The sequence below is a fragment of the Cucurbitaria berberidis genome, assembly GCF_010015615.1.
Source record: "Cucurbitaria berberidis CBS 394.84 unplaced genomic scaffold K460scaffold_4, whole genome shotgun sequence".
NCBI classification, from domain to species: Eukaryota; Fungi; Ascomycota; class Dothideomycetes; order Pleosporales; family Cucurbitariaceae; genus Cucurbitaria; species Cucurbitaria berberidis.
This window is the reverse complement of record NW_024468938.1, coordinates 1892025-1905417: the sequence shown is the minus strand read 5'-3', so window position 1 is coordinate 1905417 and position 13393 is coordinate 1892025. Positions and strand designations below refer to the sequence as shown.

The following is a 13393-nucleotide window of genomic DNA, read 5'->3' as shown; positions in this document are numbered from 1 at the left end:
TAGCCGCTGACTGGTGGGCGTGTGGTGAAGCGGAAGGTGACAGTGCAGCTCAGCTTCTGTACGTCATGTAATAAGCAAAAGCAGTCGGACCTGTCGCTGGTTGACACAACATGCCGCCTGCTGCTTTGCAACCCCCTCGAGATATCGTACGCGGGTGAGGTCTCGGCCAACTGTACCACGTCTGACGAAAGCTCCAAGGCTTGCATTTTCGCAGAGTAGACAGCATCTTCCAAGGAGCCCAGTGGACACAGAGTGTGGGGCCTGCACTGCGCTGATGGCTTGCAGTCGGCATGAAATGAGTAATGTGCTAGGGGGGGCACGGCAGACGATTGAGGTAGTGTGTGGGGTTGGTTGTTAGATAGACCGACCTGCTTGGCCCATCGACGGTTCTAAGATTAGACGCGATAGCATAAGGTCGATTCGAAACCAAGATGCACAGTTCCGCGACAGCGGAGCCCACGTGTGGAGCACAGGGTTAATGCCTCTTGTGAGACCCAGCCATCGCCAGACGACACTTGGGTTGAAACGTTGAAACTCTCCGTTTCCACCCACCTGCAGACGTCTCTTCGTGTGTGCGACGTCCTGCTGGGGGCTGCCCAAATTTCAACTCTCTTGATTCGAACCATCCCACGTCTTACCGGATTGCCCAAACTTTATTTGAGCATGCTCTGCAGCAAGTGTCTGTTGGCACAGTGCTGAATGATGTAACCCTGCAGCATCTACCGTACCTATCCTGACTACTGCTCGTCTCACCACTTAGTCGCCGATTCATAAATGCTCGCGATCGCTCCGTGAACGAGTAAGACCACACAGCCTAGTCACGCGATCAGTGGGATCGGACTCCACTATGCGACTCTGCTAGATCCTACCGGATTCACTAGACTTCACATTGATCTTCCACCTTACTCATTTCCGAGCCAGGCAACACCGAGCTAATACAAGGGCTATTGATAGGAAACAAGTAAATCAGTTAATGAGCTTCCTGGCTCATAGTACCGACTCTGCGGTCTGCCTAATGGCATGGTAGGTGGCATGAGACACGACGGGTAACAAGAACCCATCTCCGTCATCTCTGCCTTTCGAGTCTGCGGAGATTGGACCGGTGCTCTATCCGCCAAAGGATCATCTAAATAATCACATGTAGGGCCCGGCCTAGCAACCATGGCGGATGCGGCAAATTAACCCTGCTGGCCGACTCGTCCCAATTGTTTCCAAGCGTCTCGAATGACAATGACGGCTCAGTGCTGGCTACCCCTCCTTCCAGCTTCCAAGTATCACGTCTATCGCACATTGATCGACCAACTCTTTGCTCTGTATTAGCATCTTTCAACTCTGTTGGCTCTTACCTATGAGCTCTAGAAGACATCGAGTATCAAGACAAAACCCAACGCGCTGATATTCACAATGGTCCATCATGATCAGATCAGTTTTCTTTGTCATTACACTGCTTGCTGTGCTTTCCTGAGCACTGCGTAGCAGCTCATCAACTCTGCATTAATCCAAGCACGCCAACTAGGTATATATGTGTCGCCCCCTTCCCTGTACCTCATATACACAAGAAAATGGTCGTTGAGGTCGTTCAAATGCTGCACGGAAGAACCCCAGCATCAGCCCAACCTGGGCCTCCTTAGTATGCCAAAAATGCCAGGGGGAAAAACCAACTCGGAACACGTTTGCGCCAACGCTCCGGACCCATGACTAGATTGAGAGCCAAGCAAAGGAAATGGTGCTTTCAAAACGCAGAACGCAGATAGACAGAATATCTCAAGATATCCAAAAGAAAATGATATAGAAAAGATAAGTAGTGTCGCCACTCAGCTGAGAATGGGGTATATGTGATGAAGTGAGTGGAGCTGGCATGCTAAAAGAGGACGCAAGGCATTCAAAAATAGACAGATCAAGCAGCTGCTTGCGCGGAAGAATTGCCAGCAAAAGCAGGTGGATCGGCGGGCTCTTTATCCGTTTCGTGGACACCCTCACCTCTGCAAAGCGGACATGAGTTGCGGCCCGTCGTCAACCACTGAGGCAAGGTTAGTATCTGCTTTTACATTGAAAGCGCTGGGTTCAGCTTACCTGGTCAATGCAAACCTTGTGGAACAGATGCTCGCATTTGACTAGCTTTCGTGCCTCCTCATCTGCTTCGAAGTCGCACAGACACACTAGACAGCGTGCATCCGACGCAAGATCCACCGTCTCTTCGCCATCGACTGCCTCCGCAATAAGAACGCCAGAGATGTTTCGTATCCTGAAGAGACCAGGCGCAGAGGCCACATCTTCTTCACTTGCAACAGGCGGTTTGGCAGGGCCAAGAATCGACGAGAGCAGCATCATGTCCTCGTACGTAGGCGAGTCGGTGAAGAGACTCGGTGTAGTAAGGATTGGATGATTCTCGGGGTAACTACCGCCCAGCACGTAGATTATCCAGCTCCGTGAGCCTTCTCCAGGGTTGTTGTCCGGCTCAACGACGCCTCTCCTTCTGGGGGCTCCAGCACCGTATCTTGTGAAGTCTGATTCGCTCAGTCGTCGCGGTCGAGCATTGCGGTTATGTGTCGGCGGCTCTTCTACAGTGGGCTCAAGTGTTGAGCCGGCGGGCCTACGTACGAAGCTGTCTCGCCGCGATGGGGTCGTGGATTGGGCTGTAGGCGAGGGAGGTGAAGTAGAGGTAGCTGGAGTGGTGGTGCCCGAAGGCTCGGCGGACAAGCCAAGAGTTGTGGCAGGCGTAGAGGGAGGAGGAAGAGGACCTGCAGGGGAATCTGTAAGCGATGACCAAGGGCGTGGTCGCTCCTGTGCAGTACCGCGATGGTGTCTTTGGCTGTCGTAGTTTGAAGGGAAGTTGAAGCCGCCCATGGATGCACGCCGTCGGTGACTGAACCGCGTGCCATTCTGTGGTGGACGAAGTATATGGTCGGCAGTGTCGCCAGGTGAAGTGGGAGGCGTGGGAAAGCTTGAGAGGGCATCTAGGAAGGGTGGGATGTTCCCATCGTCCTGTCCTGTGCCAGAGCCTGGGTTGATAGACCTGATGCCCACGATAATAATAGGTACCATTCTACCCTCACCATCCTCGTCGCCATCTTGACCATCGTTTCCAGCACCACCTCCCCGACTCCCTGCTAGATCATCCCTCCTGCTCTCGGTGGACGTTCCGAACCTGAACATTCTGAAGAAGTTGAGTGGTGCAGGGGACCCGCCCGCAGCATCACCGCTTTCTCCGCTCTCGTTACCCCTCAGGGCTGACGCTATGCTGCCATTCTGCAGAGACTGGAGAAATGTATCGAACGTGCCGTCTCGCGTTGCTGCTTGGTGGTCTTCACCCACGAGGGAAGCCGCAGTCGCTGCAGCGGCGAGTGAGAGCAGCCGTGACAACACATCGGCCTGGTCCTCGCCCCTTCTCAGCCGTTCGATGTTCTCCAAGTGGTCTTCGTCGTGCCATAGTGAGCGTCTTCTGCGCGAAGGGCCTATCATGTTGCGAAGGCGCCGCTGCGTGGGGAGCATAGAGAGTGCCCGCCCATCTCGTCTCAGCGGGCTCAGAGGCACCAGCGGCCGCGGTCTATGTGTGTCTGGACGGTTGCTATGGGAGTGACTTCTAAGAAGCTGGCCAAAGTCGATACCGAGGTCTGGTGTGGGAATCTCTGGTTGTGGGAGGACTGGGCCCCAGTCACTGGCCGAGTGTCCTGGCGCTGAGCGAGGGAAAGCGGCGCGGTCGGTTGCGGAGAAGGCGGCGAGGTTGTACGTGGGCTCGGTGTTGCGAGCAGGTAGCGCTGGGCGGCTGTGTAGCAGGCCGGTGAGGGAACTCAGAGAGGAGCGCGCCCGGGTTAGCCGCGAGCGTGGGCGGCTTTGGGTATTGGGAGCGTCGTCGGATGCGGATGAGGCGGCGTCTGGCCGCGCGAAGTGTGAGGAAAGGCGGTGGAACGGGTTCCTGGTGCTCTGGGATAGCGGCCTCGAGGTGTCGTGTACTCTTTGCAGCAGCTCTGGTACCGTGTCGCTGTCACCGTCGCTGTCGGGCTGCGACGGGCGGCCCATCAGTGAAGGCGCCCATGATAATGGCCGAGCCCGGCGACGCGGAGGCCGTTCAGCGCCGCCTGTCGAGTTTGCCTGGCCCATGGTTGCGAGGGCGTCCGGGCAAGAGAGGCGCGCCGCGGGAGGAATAGCGGTGGGAGAGGAAGACGTACAGCTTGTTGGAGCGTGGAAGGCTCCAGGGCTGCCGGTCAGAGTGCTGAGGTTGGCGGCGGCAGGCGGTGATGTAGGTATGGATGGCCCCAGCCGAGCCTGCCCAATTAGTAACGACGCTAGCCCTATCCAGCCTGTAACCGTTGATTGCTTTTCCTACCTACCCCAACTTATTTTTCCCTCTGCTTCTCTCACCTGCTGTCTAACCCCCCCGCCGCTATTGCACCTGTACCTATAGGCCTCACAATATCATGCAGGCTAGCTAGAAGGGGCGGTTACAGCTTGATGGGCGCATGATTTGTGCGGTTCTAGACCGAACCGAGCCATGCAATACTTCACCTCTCAGTCGCGTAGCGAGCAAGCGGCCGAACATTCGCTGCGAGCGAACCAGTATAGGAAAAAGAGAAGGGCCAGGCGCGACGAGGAAGAGGACGAGGACGAGGAAGAAGAAGATGGTGATGAGGTGAAGACTCGGTCCAGCTCCAGGATTCATTCGCACGCCGCATTTACTTCGTCGGAAACAGCCCAGCTGCGTGTCGCAGGTCTCCTGCCCGATGAGGAATACCAAGTTCCTCCAGCACCATTCCCTCATGCACCCGAAAGCTTGTCTAAAAGCTATCATAGCTCGGCTAGAGTGGAAGAAGAGATGGCCAAGTCGCCCTCGCGCCTGTACGCTGTCAATGCTGCGGTGAAGGGTGATTCAATCCATGGTCGACAAAATACAAACGCGTTGAAACAGACCCATCTCAACGTCCTATCGACTATCATGCATCGCTGTTTACTCGAGGGAGATTACGAGCGCGCAGGTAGAGCGTGGGGCATGATCTTGCGAACCCAGGTCGCGGGAGGCCCTGTCGATCCACGGAACCAGGGGCGCTGGGGCATTGGAGCCGAGATATTGCTTCATCGCAAACATCCAAGTGCCACTGATCAGCACGAGCAAAGCACTGCGACCAACGCCTTCTCCGACCAAGGTTTTGAGCTGGCCAAAGAGTACTATGAGCGATTAATTGTACAGCACCCCAATCGGAAGGTCCACCCGCATGCCGTCGACGAAAGAACCTTCTATCCAGCCATGTTCTCGCTTTGGATCTTCGAGGTCTGCGAGAAGAGCAGGCGAGCAAGGAAGAAGGCCCAAGATGAAGCACCGCGGGCGCGTTCCTCGAGCAATGCGTCGGCCGACAGTTTCTTGGGCGATGATGCAAACGAATTCCTTCGCGCAGAGGAAGAAACGCTTCAGGTTGAGGAGCTCACTCGAGCTATTGAAATCGCCGACCGGCTTGACCAGCTCATTCTCTCACCGCCATTTGACAAGGACGCCAGCTTGTTCGAACTTCGTGGGAACATCAGCCTCTGGATTAGCGATCTCAGTTTCGGAACTCAAGCGACAGACGAGGACTGGGATATTGATCCAGACATCAGAAACAGGGACGACAATCTAGAATCGGCCATGGAAAAGCTCACCCGACTTTCGAGTTGCCATCGAGAGGTACAAAAAGCCAAGAGCTTCTTTGAGCGTGCAGTAGCAAACGGCGCCCAGGGACATGCTACCACGTTCTCTAGCATTGATATCAAGCTCAGAGAGCTAGCCCAACAGCTGGAGAGGTTGCGTGCTTCTTAACCTCGCATTGCTACGTTTGGCCACTTGCGATGACGCTTCAGTTCGGGCGTTCTTGTATGACATTTGCATTATACCCATTTACTCGTAGATGACCAGAATTCGAAATAATATTGGAACCTTCTTCGGCAGGTATCGAAACCTTTATCCACGCTGCTCAAAATAAGAATATCAAAAATACATAATAAAACTTCAGCCCTCATTGCACCTATCTCTAGACTTGGCCTTCCATGCAGATGGTAGATTAACAACTGCAGTTCGTCTCGCGAACATAGCCTTCTTCGCCAAAGCTTGTAGGCTGACTTGACTATTAGTGGGTTGTCATCTTGGGAAAGAGGAATGGTTTGAAAAGCTGGGGAAACGAGCATCAGATATTTCATTTCAAGGCAAAGATTAAAAACAAAGACAGTCATCTATTCTCATCATTATCCACACAGCTACCTATTCGAACAAGAACCAGCTTCAATCCAAAGCCCGGCGTAGGTATCATCTGTCCAAAGCCCGCCCGAAACGCCAAAAAATCCAAATCATGATAGTCGTGACACACCAGCCTCTTTCAACGCAGGTGGTTCATCCTCTACTACTTCCACTCCAACTACTAGGCGTCATACTACTCAGCTTACTAGAAATTGCACTCCCACTGAACCAACTACCGCCTACACCACCCCATCGGCCACCGAATCTACCACCAAACTTCCTCCGCCCCCCGCCCAACCCTGTGCTATTCTTCTTATCCTCCATTTTATCCTCCCACTTGAGCTTCGTCTCCATGACCGCATGAATGCTGTTGATGACAAGGAAAGTCGTGGAGCCAATGGCGCGGAAGAGGGCGAGGCCTGCGACGGCCCATAAAAGGAAGCTGAGGTAGTGGTTTTTCTTGATGGAGCGGTCCGAGTAGACTTCGCTGACGGTCATGGCGAGGATGGCGTTGCTGACGAGCCACACAATGACCATGTAGGTTCGTACTGCTCTATAATAATCCTCCTGTGCCTGTGTCTCGGATAGCGGTGGAGGGGGAACGTCGACACGATCTCTCAGATTACGAAGCGCTTCATCGTAGCCAGAGTCGATGTCCAGTTGCTCGCTTGGCATCTCGAGTTCGACCACGTTCTTGGTTTTCCCTCTCGCGTCTCCTAGATCCGTTTTGGCGATATTGTCGCCCTTGGTACCCCAGGTGATGTCGTGTGTGTTGCAGAATGCGTAGACCTGTAGTGTTGCGATGTAACTTGGCAAGAGAGCAAAGTACTGCGCGCTAGAGGTAAACATGTGCCAAGGATCCAGATACATGAAAGACATTAGGAAGTAGAGACCCATGGTTGCTGACGCCGAGACGATGAGGTTAGTGAAGACGTTGTTCCCAATCTTCTTTTCTTCCTCTGGGTCTTTTAGTTGGCGGAAGACGATGTAGACAGACGCGAATGTCGTGTACGCCATGATAACACCATACATGACCATGCTCCAGAGGAACATCTTTTTCGCACCCTGAGGTCGGTTTCCCATCGACAAGATGAATTGCATGCAGATGAGTAGCGTACAAGTGTACTTCAAAATGTAGAAGATGTATTTTCCGATGTTGTGGCCAAAGGGATCGAGTTGCTTATCTGCGAGTGAACCGGCGACGAAGTAGAATGTGAGGTAAAAGTTGGCGAGCGAGAAAAATGTGAACAATAGTTGCACAAACTGGTAGACGAACTCGATATGGAGAAGAATCTTGCGCCAGATGGTGTGGTCGGTTTGCCATACCTGTTTGAAGTGCAAGAGCGAGTATACGGCAGCAAAGAAAGCTCCGTTGAGCCAGCGTCGACGCTGTGAGATGAATTCAGGAACGGTGTCTATGGTGTGTTAGTGACAGTACTGTGTGCAGAGATTAGGGCTGATCTTACCTGGCACATCTGTCTCACCAGTCGCAGCTTTGACATACTTCAGCACCCATTGTTCGCTGCGCTTCGCTACAAGCTCCCAACACAAGATACGATCCTCGGCCAAGTACATATTCGCAGTAAAGACATCGGCATCTTGACCATGCAATGTTTCTCCTTTGAAGTACTGGCTCAAAGGACCGTGGCCTGTGTGATCGTTTTGCAGCGCATGGTATCGATACGCTGAAAGAGCGCCTGGCAACACAGTAATGTAGCCAAAGACAGATTCCAACGGCTTGTCAAGGATGTTGGACATCTTGTACTCGAAGTTCTGCGACGCGACCAGTGGATTGAGCAGACCGAGCCAGGCCTTGCCTTTTCCGGCCTTGATTTCTCCTGCCGCTCCGGCAACTGATGAATCCGTATCGAATGCTTTCCAGAGATGATAGAGTGCTTTGGGCCCTGGCTTGGTTCCGACGTCCAGAAGAATGCAGATGTTGGGGTTCAGCGCTCTGCCAAAGGCATTGAAGAACCAACGATGTGAGTTGAGCTTCTTCGAATTTCGCTCCTTTAGGCAGAAGATCATTTGACAAGGTACAATGCCCTTCTCTGCACCTTTGAATTTGAGGTCGGAATCGAGAGAGACCTGTGTCGTGTACTCGTAAACGTGGGCTGTGACCTCTCGCTGATTGACGTGATTCTTCGCAATGCCCTCCTGGAAGCATCCCATGGCGGCGATCGCATCTAGCGTTCGAGGATGGACTTTTCCACGGCCATCAGCGATGATGCACACAACAATCTTTTGCCATCCGTCCTTGCCCCAGGTACGTGACTTCATTCGGGAACAAAAGTGGCTGATGTTCTGCATAACACCGTGCATGGTCCGCGTAAAGTCGAGCTCGTTCTCGTTGTACATGGTGATACAGATGAAGAGCTCTGTCTCGCGTTCAGTGCCAATATTTTGACGCAGTTGGTAACCTCGATCAACGAAGTCGTCCGGATCGCAAGTTACGGCTGTGTAGCGCATGTGAGTGAACTCGATATCATCGCGTCGCGGAAGGAAACTGTATAGGATGGTCGGGATCTTGCATTCCAGGATGAGTTCACCGTTGATCAGACGGACCTCCTTCTTTGTCATGACTGCATCGCGGACTCCACGCCGTGCCTGTGCACCATCGGGAGCCGGCCCATAGTGCTCTGCCTTTTCGTCGATTGTAGCATCGTCTACGTCTGTGTAGGTGTCGTCGGTCATGTACGAGTTGCGCGACTGCAGGTCAGGGCGGTCGTCATCCATGTGCTCGGTGAAGGGATCGTCGGGGTCTATAGGGATCGATGTCATGTCCGTCATATCCATAGTTAGCTCTGAGTCGCGAGAGACTGGTCGGGCGCCGCCAGCAAACAATGGCGCAGGAGGCAAGACCCGCTTAGGACTGCCTGGCCGCGGACTGCCGTTTATATCTACAGGTTCGTATGAATTGACGGACGCGGGCGGTCGCGAGTAGTCGACTGATGTGCGTGTAGGCGAGTAGGGCCGCCCTGGAGCTGGACGATCCGGCGAGATGGGTCGACGGTAGGGTATGTAGGAAGGCGAGTCGTCCCCCGGCGGGGGCATGTTGGGCGCAGTATCGAGCACTGACGGGGTGCGCGACAGCCCCGATACTGACGAGGCTGCGCGACGGTGGTATGTTCGTGACACTGGCGATGGGGGTCTGTGAATGGGTTGCAACGGTAAGCCTGGATCGCGCGTCATATTCGACTTTGTAGGAGACATGCGGTCCACCAACATTGACTTGATCGTCTTCCGTCGCGGCATGTGCGAGTGAGAATGAGAATGCGAATGCAAATGCGACGTAGGCGCAGGCGCAGCGTTGGAGGAGCTCGACTTGAGCGCATCCCCCGCTTCGCGCAGGAAGTCAACAATGCCCGCCTCGGCCGCCTTCTGCTGGCCAACCTCAGACGGCGTCATGCGCTCGCCTAGCGCTGCGGTATTGCTTCTTGCGCTCGACATGAAAGAAGGCGACTCGAGCGAGCGTCTTCTGTACAAGAGGAATGAGAAATGGGGTGTGTGGAATGGGACGAGTGAAAGTCGAGAAAACAAGGGAGAGTGATACTCACGGCATGTAGCTCTGGCTCTCGTCCACGTTTGTCAACAAGCGCATTGTTGAGCCTCCTTGCATGTGTGGTGAGAGGCCATCCTCGTCATCATATGCAGGTGGCCGTCGATGATGCCCGCCGCCCGGTGTTGTGGACGGGTCCATTGCGACAAGTGGGCCTGTATTTGTTTGTTTGTGTCGCGTGAAGGAGGATAATTCGCGTCCGTGGCGTTTGAGTAATCTTCTTGTCCTACTGGAATAACGATGGAGACGCGAAAACGCGATATGAATGTCCTGGTAAACACGGGTGCAATTGCTGTTCTCCAGACCATCATGGGGCGCGGGACGCCCGGCCCTTGTGTCGTTCTCGGGCGTTGTCGTAGCAACCACAGAGGGCCAACCAGGGAAACCCATGGGGCGGCCCCGGGTTCGCTTGCATTGTGTTACGACGACGAAGAGCCCAGATAATTGTTTATTATTAGCCGCTCTTACTAAAGTAACTAAATTACGCCCCCGACTACGATACGAAAATGCCCGTAAAGTACGCTTCTACCCCTGCAAACCCCTCCTCGTCCACAGAGTCAATATGCCCCACATACTGATCTGGCCGTGTAACTACTACACATCCCGTCTCTCTGTTGACCCCATACCCCTTGTACGCATCCCCATATCCCTCGTGATAACTCACATCGTCCACGTACACCGACTCGTAATCCCATCCTGTCTTTGCGTCGAACGGATGCAGTACATCAGGTAAATCCCGTAGCAGCTCGACATCGGTGCGCCTGGACGAGTGGAGCGTGAGAACATCGATGTGCTGGTACAAATGGGGAGCCAAGAGAGACGACGCCGCCAAATGCTGACAGAAGGCTTGCAGGCGGGCACTCTGCAGCGAATTGACAATATTGCCCGCAAACACGATGATTCGGAACCGTCCATCGCTTCTCAGCCGCTGTTGAAACTCCCACGGTCGGGCATCAGCCTGGTTCAGCACCTTGTAACTGGGGAAACGCATGCCCAGCTTGATGTCAGAAGCCAGCTCTTGCCGTCCGATGACCTTGTTAGCCAGGTTGGAGGACACGTCAGTTCCATCGCCCTGATCCACCGCATTTCCTGGTTTCGCGACTAACATGCTCGTCCCGTACTCGACCGAGAGACCTGACGCGAACAGATTGCCTATCCTCAGTCAGCATCAAATACTCTTGGAATTTTCATGACACCTAAATGTCAAGAGCTCAAGAGCCTGCAAACCTTTGAGGAACGCTTGCTTGAAGTCTTCCATATTCACGCCTTCCTCATCCATGACATCTTTCGCTGGACGGCCAGAGAACAGTCGGGAGAATTTGTGGTCAAAATCAATAAGGTCCTGCGCAATTCTTCGCCTCTCCGACTGGTACGTCTTCAGTATCGAAGGTTGGGCGATTCCTTTTACAACCAACCCAAGTTTCCAGCCCAGATTGAATGAATCTTGCATGCTCACGTTCATACCCTGCCCGGCCTTTGGCGAGTGCGTATGTACAGCATCACCAGCCAAGAACACCCTTGTTCTATAATCAAAATTCGTGCCGACTCTTTGACCGATTTGGTATGCTGTCCACCAGTCGCAGTACTCGTATGTCAAAGTATACGGTGCAATGATCTTCTGCGCGGCTTTGATGATGGTGTCAGGATTTATCTTCGATCGATCGGCGCGCCCACTTGCGTCTGGCTTGATCTCGGTGAGCTGGATGTAGAGCCGTACAAGCTTGTTCTCGCGAGGGATGACCATGAGCGATCCAGATGACGCACTGTGAACAGCGCAGCGCATCCGAATATCAGGGAAGTCGGTGATGGGTATCACATCGAGCACACCCCAGATAAAGTCTGTAGGCTCACCCTCGAGCTGAAAGCCCAGCTGATTCCGGGTCCAGCTATGCGCTCCATCACATCCTACCATGTATTTCGCCCTCACTGTCTCGGTGCTGCCGGCCTTTTCTCTGCTCCTCGCAATAAGCTCGTTGGTATCATCCTCGGCCAGATTGCTCCTAAACAGCCCATCACTGACTGTTGACCCAGTACTCTGAGCAGGTGCAGCTTCCTCTTCCGTCAAATGCCTCAGCTGAACTGTAATCGGATAATTGTCTGGAGAATGGTCGTCTAACTTATCTTCGGCAATGTGGAACGTTTCGGGGAGTACAGCACGTTCAACGTGGAGCGTGTCCTTAGAGTGCTTCTTAATGTGGTCAAGAAAGAAGCGTTCTATACGGCCTTGGTGCAGGACGATTTGTTGGAAGCGAGAGAGGCCAATCGGTACATCGGGGACGCGGTCTGACCGTCGAATTGTGCCATCGTCGCCCGGGTTCTGGGTATGTTAGGGTTAGGTCGTGAGGGTGGAGTGGGACGCCATACCCACATGCACATCTGGTTATTGGTTAGTCAAGGCACTCACAAAGTAATCCATAAAGTGCAGCCTGGATGATCCCGATGCCCAATCTTTTGCTCAAATGGATTTCCAGGTCCCAGAGAATATGCAAGCCTAGACGGTAACCACGTACCTCTATCATATGATTCGCCTCTTTCCACGCCCGATCAGCGAACCCAAAGCTATCGAAAATCTCCAGACTACGTATTTGTAGGCCATCTGCTTGACCCGCGTAGATCTTCGTGCCGCGTTTGTCGACGACTCGAGCGCTGATACCGCATCTAGCCATCCACGCTGCCATCATTAGGCCCGCAGGCCCGGCTCCGACAACGAGACTGTGACATGATTATTATTTAGTAGAAAGTGATTTTTCTAACGGACTGACACGTCGCATTTCGACTCTGATGTATCTGAGACTACCATCCTGGAGCTTAGTGCTATCTTTGCTCAAAGCTATAAAAGCTACCCCGCGCAGAGTTCGAGGAAGGTGGAATCCAAAAGGTGGTTCAACTAGCATGCGGGCCATATCAGACATATATCCCCCCCGGGGGGAATATTTCCGTGCTAGTTCTCATGATCATACTTGATCATCATGGCATGTGCACGGCAATACATCTCGGCAGCCCACCTCCTGTAAAGGCCCGTTGACGCGACGCGCGCAAGACTCAACTTACCCCACAACACGCCAAGCTACTCCGGGCTCGGATGACGCACCGATTGGAATTCAGTTGCTGTGATTCGCATCTTGATGGGAGTTTCGGATTATTAGCTAAGGACTAAGTTTGGAAAAAAGGTGGGACGCTTTGTCAGGGCTTCGTAAAGTACGGGGGAATACCCGAACGGCCTTCGATTCCTGACTTCTGAACCCGCCAGTTGCCGAGAAGTTGCCCATGGACCGAATCACGGAATAATCTCTCTAGGTCTTTGGTACTGTGAGAGCCCTAATTTTTAAGGCTCCGTCGTCATAGATTGAATACTGAAGATTATAGGGGCTTTGCCAGTAGTCATGCCATGATCATTGACTTTCACAGATAGGTAGAGTTGGATGGTCGAGAAACTTAGTGCCCTTGGAACCGGAACGGAATGAATGCCTCCAAGTCATTGAGCTTATCTAGCGCCCTGGGGCTGGTTCCTAACTTTATCAGATTCGAGCTGAAGATACTAACTAACTGTACATGGTTTGACGTACTGGGCGTCGATGGAGCAGACATACTGTAGGTATACTGAGCCCTGCAGATTTCGAGGGTAGGATGCA

At 53.3% G+C, this 13393-nt stretch overlaps 3 protein-coding genes across 3 annotated transcripts; 1 reads left to right on the top strand and 2 right to left on the bottom strand.

Annotated features, from left to right (window-relative positions):
- Positions 1-1897: 1897 nt before the first annotated feature.
- K460DRAFT_287660 (uncharacterized protein) lies at positions 1898-4020 on the bottom strand (the record flags this gene model as incomplete). The annotated part of the gene is made up of 2 exons (XM_040928981.1): positions 1898-2020; positions 2074-4020. The coding sequence occupies 2 exons, from the start codon at positions 4018-4020 to the stop codon at positions 1898-1900; spliced, it is 2070 nt and encodes a 689-aa protein (XP_040785870.1).
- A 342-nt stretch (positions 4021-4362) lies between these two features.
- Positions 4363-6173, top strand: K460DRAFT_368198 (uncharacterized protein). The gene has a single exon (XM_040933727.1). It carries the CDS (start codon positions 4493-4495, stop codon positions 5786-5788), a length of 1296 nt encoding a protein of 431 aa, XP_040785869.1. The 5' UTR covers positions 4363-4492; the 3' UTR covers positions 5789-6173.
- An 85-nt stretch (positions 6174-6258) lies between these two features.
- K460DRAFT_396634 (glycosyltransferase family 2 protein) lies at positions 6259-12709 on the bottom strand. Its single transcript, XM_040936114.1, has 8 exons — positions 12524-12709; positions 12272-12473; positions 12126-12137; positions 10989-12078; positions 10337-10913; positions 9760-10254; positions 7669-9680; positions 6259-7617 (listed from the first exon to the last, which is right to left on the bottom strand). Exons 1-8 carry the CDS (start codon positions 12559-12561, stop codon positions 6356-6358), a joined length of 5688 nt encoding a protein of 1895 aa, XP_040785868.1. The 5' UTR covers positions 12562-12709; the 3' UTR covers positions 6259-6355.
- Positions 12710-13393: the final 684 nt, after the last annotated feature.

What these genes read in the sequence shown, in the direction of transcription:
- K460DRAFT_368198 (XM_040933727.1), top strand. Translation starts at nt 4,493, where the DNA reads ATGCAATACTTCACCTCTCAGTCGCGTAGCGAGCAAGCGGCCGAACAT.
- K460DRAFT_396634 (XM_040936114.1), bottom strand. Translation starts at nt 12,561, where the DNA reads ATGGTAGTCTCAGATACATCAGAGTCGAAATGCGACGT. An exon ending in TCAGAGTCGAAATGCGACGT is followed by an intron (nt 12,474 to 12,523) that starts GTCAGTCCGTTA and finishes ATCATGTCACAG; the next exon opens with TCTCGTTGTCGGAGCCGGGC. An exon ending in GTAGTTACACGGCCAGATCA is followed by an intron (nt 10,255 to 10,336) that starts GTATGTGGGGCA and finishes TTCGTATCGTAG; the next exon opens with TCGGGGGCGTAATTTAGTTA.